Genomic DNA, 8,591 nt, shown 5'->3' with positions numbered 1-8,591 from the left:
ATATACATTCCCATGAACAGAAAATAAAAATTTATTGGGGAGAAGAAAGGAGCCAAAAGAAGGCCCTTCGGAAACAAGGGATCACTGTCCTTGCAGTCCTAGTCAGTCACAGCTGTCTTAGCCAGCCTAAAACATGGTGGGGAATGCTGGAAGTTGCAGTCTGAGAACATATGGAAGGCTTCATGATTCCTGTAATTGAATGGCAAACTCAAAACTATTAATATGAGCACATATTCACCTTCTGCACTGCTTGCTTGCTTTGATTTACAGACCCTGAACCAAAGGCATTGCACGTGTTTTTTTGACTCCTGGTTCACTTTCCCTTCACCGAAGAGGGGAAGAGACTCTTTGGTGTTTTACAAGGGCAGAGAGGAGAGAGAGAACAGGGAAAGGCTGGGTGTAAATGAGAGTTTGAAACATGTAGGGTATTATTATTATTATTATTATTATTATTATTATTATTATTATTTGACCAAACTACTCTCTCAATGAGAGCAATACTGTTTTGTTTTGTTGTGTGCAACTCTTTCTGCAGTGTGCTGACAAAGTTCTACCAGCATATCTTGTCCTTGGCGTTTGCTGTAAAGGAGATCAACAAGAATCCCAATATCTTACCAAATGTCACCCTTGGAACCCACATCTATGACAGTTACAATGATGCACACCTGACCTATCGTGCCACTCTGGAACTTCTCTTCAAATCACACAAATTAGTCCTGAATTATGACTGTAAAGGCCACCAAAAGCCATTAGCCATCATTGGGGCACGTGATGCCAAGACCTCATTCCGCATAGCAGATATTTCAACTCTCTACAGGATTCCACAGGTAGGATCTAGACATGAACAAACACAACGGGAAGATTTCACAAACAACACTGAAAAAATAGCAGGGAGAAACTGGAAAGGCACTGAACTGGGATATATCTAAAGAATAAATATATAAGGGACTGAAATCACCACTCTAAATAAATTGTTCCATTAAATTCATAGGATCTAGACATGAACAAACACAACGGGAAGATTTCACAAACAACACTGAAAAAATAGCAGGGAGAAACTGGAAAGGCACTGAACTGGGATATATCTAAAGAATAAATATATAAGGGACTGAAATCACCACTCTAAATAAATTGTTTATATACAATGACCACATTCCAGTAATTCCATTAAACATTAAATACACAAATCAAGTGTTTAGAGAGCTATATATCCCAACTTATGCCCCTGTGCTTCCTCAGGTGCTAACAACTTCAACTGCAATAAAGGGCTTTCTACTAACAGATGATGACAAAAAGTAGAATTGTGGTCTTTCTGATTCTGAACTTTATTTCCACAAATCCTAAACAATAATCCATACCTTGGTGGTTGCAACAACACAGCAAACTGTTTGTAGAATCTGTCAAAAGTAAATGGATAGCAAATGAACTGGAAAGTAAATGGACAGCAATGGTAGCAGGAAGACGACTACCTCTAGAGTTTTTTGAAGCCATTTTGATATATCTTTATCAGTAGTAATGAACTATATATCTCAGCTAAGTATTGACTCCACAATTCAATATCCAAGTTGCAGGGTTGTTGTTTTTTAAAGCTTGCCAACAAACTCTAAACATAAATCAACATTATGAAATGCTCATTATCCCCCAACAATTAATATGCACCGTAAAATAATGCTGAATTCTTACCTCTCTTGGAAATAATCTTTCTTTATGCTGTTTTTTTGCAAGGAACTGTATACAATCTAATAGCAATGTTTTTCAGATAGAACTACATACCACTTAAATACTTTAAAGGAACATACCTATGTATGCTGCAAAAGCTTCTTGGATATACTACAACTCCCCAAAACTGAAAGCCTAGACATGGCTGAACCCACAAGTAACAAACATAAAGACAGAAGAATCATATGGTTATGCAGAATTATAATACTGATATCCAAAATGATGCTATAATTTAAGATAGCATATTTGACATTTATTTTGTATTAACATCCAACCCCAGTATCAAACATACAGGAAATGTAACCTCTTATCTTCTGCAATTAATATGTGATAATCACTGTATATAAATAATTTATTATTATTTATTTATTATTTTGTGCATGTTAGAGAGAGTTGGTTTCAGACCATTATATAGTTATTCCTTTCTCATAGGCCAGAAACATTGATCAAAATCCTATATCAAGCAGGTAGATTATGCCCACAGAGTTCCATATCCAACCCCAGGCGCACACGCTTTTTTGGCCCTTGCCACCCCATCCAAAACCTCCCCCCTGAAGCTGCCAAGCCTGGGAGAGGACACTTCTTCTGCTTACTGGTGAAGATGGGAATAAGTGGGAAGGGAACTCAAACAATGATAAAGCAACTTGTCTGAGTCCTTTGGTGAAGAAATTAAAGTTCAGCCACAGAAGGAGTGTATCCTTTTTTCACTTCCCCTTAGAGTTACATCAGTTGAATTGCCTCTCTGTCATCTTGCCTCTTCACTAGTAAGCAAGAGCCCCTCTTGGGGCTTGACAAGCTGTCAGAGGTGGGATTTTGGGACATTCCTCAAAAGCTACATAACACCTTACAATCAATCCAAAAAGAGACTTTCTGTGCCAGGCTTCACTTAGGACATGTTTGTGACTAACATGCCTATGACCAACATCTCTTACGAGTTTTCTAGACACCACCTGAAGATGCAAATATTTGTACTAGTTTATCTGTCTTCCCAATCAAAACCTTTTGATTACAGGTATACTATTTTTATATGTTTTATGCCCACTAAGCCGAGTTTCTTGTTATATTCTTTTACAAACCTTTGACATTGTTGTATTACCTATGTTTTATAGAAATGATGTGAATGACAAAATGCGTTACATTTTCCATTTAATTTTCAAAATTTGTTCAGGTCGCCTATGGCTCATTTGTCTCAGCAAAGCATGAGATCAAACAACTTCATTCTTTTTACTGCATGGCCACCAATGAAGACTCACAGTATATGGGGATTGTCAGCTTACTTCAGCATTTCAGATGGACGTGGGTTGGGCTTTTTGTGGTGGATGATGACAGTGGAGAGAGATTTTTGGAGACCATGGATCCCTTGCTTTCCCAGAATGGAATCTGCACAGCCTTCACAAGACAAATTCTAACCCAAGATCATTTGCATGGCCAGAAAGAACGGGATCATCTAATCCATGATATGCATCAGATTTACAGATTATCCAACACCAGAATATTTATCATCTATGGTCCACCCTCTATTGTTATGTGTCTTAAATATTTTCTTATTCAAGGAATTCTTCCAGGTGAGATCAGTCTATTGACTGGAAAAGTGTGGATTGCTACTGCCCAGGCTGATTTTGTACTAACAAGCATTAGCCGGGACAAAGATGTGGAAATGTTCCAGGGGGCTCTGTCCTTTATGGTTCACTCTAAGGAAGTTCCAGGCTTCCAGGAATTTCTTCAGACCATAAAACCTGTTTGGACAGAAGCAGATGATTTTCTTAAGGAGTTCTGGCAGGAAGCCTTTGACTGTTCATTTCCAGATCCCAGGATGTCATATAAGGTCTCTGGAACATGCACTGGGGAGGAGAGATTGCAGAGCCTCACTGGGCCTCTTTTTGAAATGCGCTTGAGTGGCCACAGCTATGGCATTTATAATGCTATCTATGCTGTGGCCCATGCTTTACATGACTTGTACTCAACTAGGTCCCATCACCGAGGGAAAGTGAATGGTATAAAATGGGCTCTTTGGGATCTGCAACCTTGGCAGGTAATGTTTCCAAACTAAAGTATATTTATTTCTATAGTTAGCAGCTTTTATTCTTCCCTTTTCTTTTGGTGATGGTGTCATATACAAGGTTCATCTAGAGAAATTGGTGGCCATACATTTCTCTGTCTTTTTAGTCTTAAAAAGAGGCAATCAGTACTTTAAAAGAGACAATCAGTGACTGTAACCACGTTTTCCAGCTTAAAACATTGTTAGCTGAAACTGTTTAAAATAATGCACAGGATCCAGGTTCAGTCATTCTTAGAGTCATGCTTTCTCCATGATGGAAGAATGTCAGGATAAAATATTTTACATAATGAAATAAAATAGTAAAATCAATGGACTTCAATTAATTGTGATTCATGGCTCCCATTTTTCCCCCACTTGGTATAAGTTATGTATGAATGAGTCTGGACACCAAGGCACTTTAGAAAGCAGAACTATATTCATTAGTGTTTTTTATTGTGAGAACATCACAATGTTTCTATCTTCCTGTTTCTGTTGCTTTTTCAACTAGCTCCATCCTTTTCTTCAAGGGGTTTCATTCAATAATTCTGCTGGAGAAAGAGTACATTTTAATGAGAACAGAGAAGTGAGAGCTGGATTTGACATAATGAATTTGGTTACATTTCCAAATCGATCCTTTGTTAATGTCAAAGTGGGACAAATAGATCCCAGTGCTTCCAATGGGAAAGAATTCAGCATTGATAAGCATAGGATTACCTGGCATCACAGCTTCAAACAGGTGTGGATTATCGGGCATTTTTGGTGGCCAAAGCATCACAAAAAGCTATGTTGGTTACAAAAGAACAGTGTGTCACCCCTGGCATGTGGAGGAAAGTGGTGGCAAATGACTGCATGATTAAAATTGGCATTTCTCGTGTTTCTTGTTTATTTACACATCCCCTAGTGATCAAAGTAGGGCCTGTCTATTCTGAACATTCTTCATCTTTATGGACAGGTCCTGCCCATTTCAGTCTGCTGTGATTCCTGCACTCCTGGTTATCAGAAGAGAAAGAAGGAAGGGGAGAAATTTTGCTGCTATGATTGTGTTCTCTGTCCAGAACGGAAAATTTCCAACAAAACAGGTAGATGGCACAAGTCCTTTGTTCGGTGGGAACAATGAGGAGGGCCTTGTGGGTGGCTGATCCCAGAGTTTAGAACTCCCTCCCTAGAGAAGCCATGATGCCCCCATTTTATCTCTCTTTTCATGGCCAGGCCAAAAAATATCTCTGCTATCAAGCTTTTATATACTGATAGTAATATTCATTCAGATGGAAGTCAGTAGGAAAAGAACATGACTGGAACCCAGATAGACTCAGTCAAGGGACCCACAGCTCTGAATCTGCAAGATCTGAGCATTGAAGTTGATGATAGGGTTAGTTAAAGGTCTCTCATTCATGGAGTCACCATAAGTCAAAGCTGATTTAACCACAGTTACCAACATTATAGGTATAGGTATAGATAGAATGACATAAAATAGGACTAATGAGATGTATGATTATGTACCATAATGGCACTTTTTTCTTCTTTCATCAGACATGGCTGAGTGTTCCCCATGCCCAGAAGATCAATATGTTAACATGAATCAAGATCAATGTATTCCTAAACTTATAACCTTTCTATCTTATGTAGACCCTCTAGGAAAATGTTTGGCTTCAAGTGCTGTCTGCTTATCTCTGGTCACAGTTTTTGTGCTTGGGACTTTTATTAAGCACAGTGATACTCCCATAGTCAAAGCCAACAACCAAAAACTCACCTACACCCTCCTTGTGTCCCTCCTACTCTGTTTCCTCTCCTCTTTCCTATTCCTTGGTAAGCCAGGAAAAGCCAGCTGTCTTCTCCGACAACCATTTTTTGGCATCATCTTCTCGGTAGCTGTTTCTTCTGTGTTAGCCAAAACAATCACTGTGGTTTTAGCCTTCATGGCCACTAAGCCAGGGTCCAGTATGAGGAGGTGGGTGGGAACAAGGGTGGCCACCTCCATTGTTTTCTTTTGCTGCCTCATTCAAACTACTATCTGTATCATCTGGCTTGGAATCTCTCCCCCGTTCCCAGAGTTAGACATGAACTCAGTTGCTGGAGAAATCACTGTGCAATGTAATGAAGGGTCTGCCGTTATGTTTTATCTTGTCTTGGGATATATGGGACTTCTGTCCATTATGAGTTTATTGGTAGCTTTCCTAGCCAGGAAGCTACCAAACACATTTAATGAAGCTAAGTTTATCACCTTCAGCATGCTGATCTTTTGCAGTGTTTGGTTGATTTTCTTTCCAACTTATCTGAGCACAAAAGGGAAATACATGGTAGCTGTGGAGATTTTCTCTATCTTAGCCTCCAGCGCTGGGTTGCTCTGTTGTATCTTTCCCCCAAAATGTTACATTATTCTGCTTAAGCCTGAGCTAAACAGCAGGGAGCACCTAACCAGAGCTAAACTTAGACTTGGGACATCAAGTTGTCCATTTAAAGCTGTCATATGATCATTCCCCCAAATTCATTTTCTCACAAATCTAAAACCATTTCTTTTCTTTTTTTATGTGGGTTTTTCGGGCTATGTGGCCATGTTCCAGAAAAGTTTCTTCCTGACTGGCTGGCATTTTCAGAGAATGTTTGCCTGGAAGGGACTTGGGTATATATAATGTGTGACCTGGAAAGGCAGGAGTGAATTTGCATGTATATTGTTTTTGCCTTCGACTTTACATTAAAACCATTTCATCTCAAATTATTTAAATCTCCAGCATGAGGAAGATGTATTTGTTTTTCTAAATTCTCTACAGATTTCTTACAGGGAATTCACTGTCTCTCTGCTCTCACTTAATACTTTTGAGGTGGCTAATGAAAGGAAAGGTGAAGATGAAACATACGCCTGCCAATCTTCTATTCCACAAGAGATGAGGGCGAAATGACAGGATATTAATACTACTATATAATGTTCCAATAAATACATTAGACTAGTTCACACAACACAGAGGTCTCATAAACTAATATCTAGATAGTAGCCCCAATCCATCACACAGAGATCTCCCAGAAAACCCTAACATCTGCATATTAAGGTTTATCGATGTTAACCCTGCATGGCCAGCATGGTGTAGTGGTTCAAGCTTTGGACTACAATTCTGGAGACCAGGATTCAAATCCCCGCTTGAGCACAAAAACCCACTGGATGACCCTTGGACAAATCACACACTCTCAGCCTCAGAAAATGGCAATAGCAAACTGCTTCTGGGGGGAAAAACTGTCAAGAAAAACCTATGATACCTGTGATGTGGAAGTCCCAGTGCTGCCATTGAAAGCACCAGATGGTACTTCCATATGTTCTCAGACTGCACCTGGAAGTGCAAGATGCTGCTGCTGCTGCTGCTGCTGCTGCAGTGCAGATGTGATAATTGGCCTTCCCATTATCTGGGCCATACAGCTGAGCAATAATAATAATAATAATAGAATATATTATAGATTATATATAATCTTCCCTCCAGGTAAGGCAAAGAGCTAATGAGGTGCTAGTGTTTAAGTTGCATGAGAGACAATCACCAACTAGAGTGACCAATGGTCAAAGCTTTGAGAAGCTTCTAAGCAGAGGTTATAAAAACCCAGTCAAAGGAATAGAGCAAAAAAGAATCCTTTGGGACTGGGAGCTCTGTCCCACCTCAGAGGGAACTCCAGATTCCTCCTCATGAACATCCAGGACTCCATATCCATAACCATATGGTTGTGGTTAGCTTGGGAACTGTTTATGCACTTTGCATCAGGGCTTTTGATTATTTGGTGAACTAGGTTTGTATTTGTATTAACTGTCATCTCGGCCTCAGAGGGAGCCATCAGGCAGACCAGCAACATCTTGGACTGCCTGAAGGAAGAGGCCCCTCCCTCCTCAACTGTCATCGGCCTCAGAGGGAGCCATCAGGCCGACCCAGCAACATCTTGGACTGCCTGAAGGAAGAGGCCCCTCCCTCCTCAACTGTCATCTCGGCCTCAGAGGGAGCCATCAGGCAGACCCAGCAACATCAGGGACAGCCTGAAGGAAGAGGCCCCTCCCTCCTCAACTGTCATCTCGGCCTCAGAGGGAGCCATCAGGCAGACCCAGCAACATCAGGGACTGCCTGAAGGAAGAGGCCCCTCCCTCTTCAACTGTCACCTCGGCCTCAGAGGGAGCCATCAGGCAGACCCAGCAACATCAGGGACTGCCTGAAGGAAGAGGCCCCTCCCTCCTCAACTGTCATCTCGGCCTCAGAGGGAGCCATCAGGCAGACCCAGCAACATCAGGGACTGCCTGAAGGAAGAGGCCCCTCCCTCCTCAACTGTCATCTCGGCCTCAGAGGGAGCCATCAGGCAGACCCAGCAACATCAGGGACTGCCTGAAGGAAGAGGCCCCTCCCTCCTCAACTGTCATCTCGGCCTCAGAGGGAGCCATCAGGCAGACCCAGCAACATCAGGGACTGCCTGAAGGAAGAGGCCCCTCCCTCCTCAACTGTCATCTCGGCCTCAGAGGGAGCCATCAGTCAGACCCAGCAACATCAGGGACTGTCTGAAGGAAGAGGCCCCTCCCTCCTCAACTGTCATCTCGGCCTCAGAGGGAGCCATCAGGCAGACCAGCAACATCTTGGACTGCCTGAAGGAAGAGGCCCCTCCCTCCTCAACTGTCATCGGCCTCAGAGGGAGCCATCAGGCAGACCCAGCAACATCTTGGACTGCCTGAAGGACGAGACTTCTCCCTCCTTTAACTGTATTTTGTTTTGTATTAAGATTTTACTGTACACCGCTATGATCATCGCGGAATAGCGGTCTATAAATAAAACATATTATTATTATTATTATTATTATTCGGTAACTTGTAACTTGTACT

At 41.5% G+C, this 8,591-nt stretch overlaps 1 protein-coding gene across 1 annotated transcript; it reads left to right on the top strand.

Moving 5' to 3' along the window:
• Positions 1–542: 542 nt before the first annotated feature.
• On the top strand, positions 543–6,228 carry LOC149304141 (vomeronasal type-2 receptor 26-like). Its single transcript, XM_089479684.1, has 5 exons — positions 543–827; positions 2,888–3,751; positions 4,266–4,493; positions 4,710–4,836; positions 5,288–6,228. The coding sequence occupies exons 2-5, from the start codon at positions 2,951–2,953 to the stop codon at positions 6,226–6,228; spliced, it is 2,097 nt and encodes a 698-aa protein (XP_089335810.1). The 5' UTR covers positions 543–827; positions 2,888–2,950.
• The last annotated feature ends 2,363 nt before the right edge of the window (positions 6,229–8,591 follow it).

The sequence above is a fragment of the Sceloporus occidentalis genome, unplaced genomic scaffold (genome assembly GCF_023333645.1).
Source record: "Sceloporus occidentalis isolate IW3139 unplaced genomic scaffold, rSceOcc1.0.p SCAF_14, whole genome shotgun sequence".
Lineage (NCBI taxonomy): Eukaryota > Metazoa > Chordata > Lepidosauria > Squamata > Phrynosomatidae > Sceloporus > Sceloporus occidentalis.
Note: the sequence above shows the minus strand (reverse complement) of the source record. Positions and strands in the feature narration are given on the sequence as shown.

Excerpts from the sequence above, each read along its gene's own strand:
- LOC149304141 (XM_089479684.1), top strand. The coding sequence starts at position 2,951 with ATGGCCACCAATGAAGACTCACAGTATATGGGGATTGTCAGCTTACTT. Across the intron at positions 4,494-4,709 it reads GGCATCACAGCTTCAAACAG|GTCCTGCCCATTTCAGTCTG; the intron begins GTGTGGATTATC and ends CTTTATGGACAG. Across the intron at positions 4,837-5,287 it reads GAAAATTTCCAACAAAACAG|ACATGGCTGAGTGTTCCCCA; the intron begins GTAGATGGCACA and ends TTCTTTCATCAG.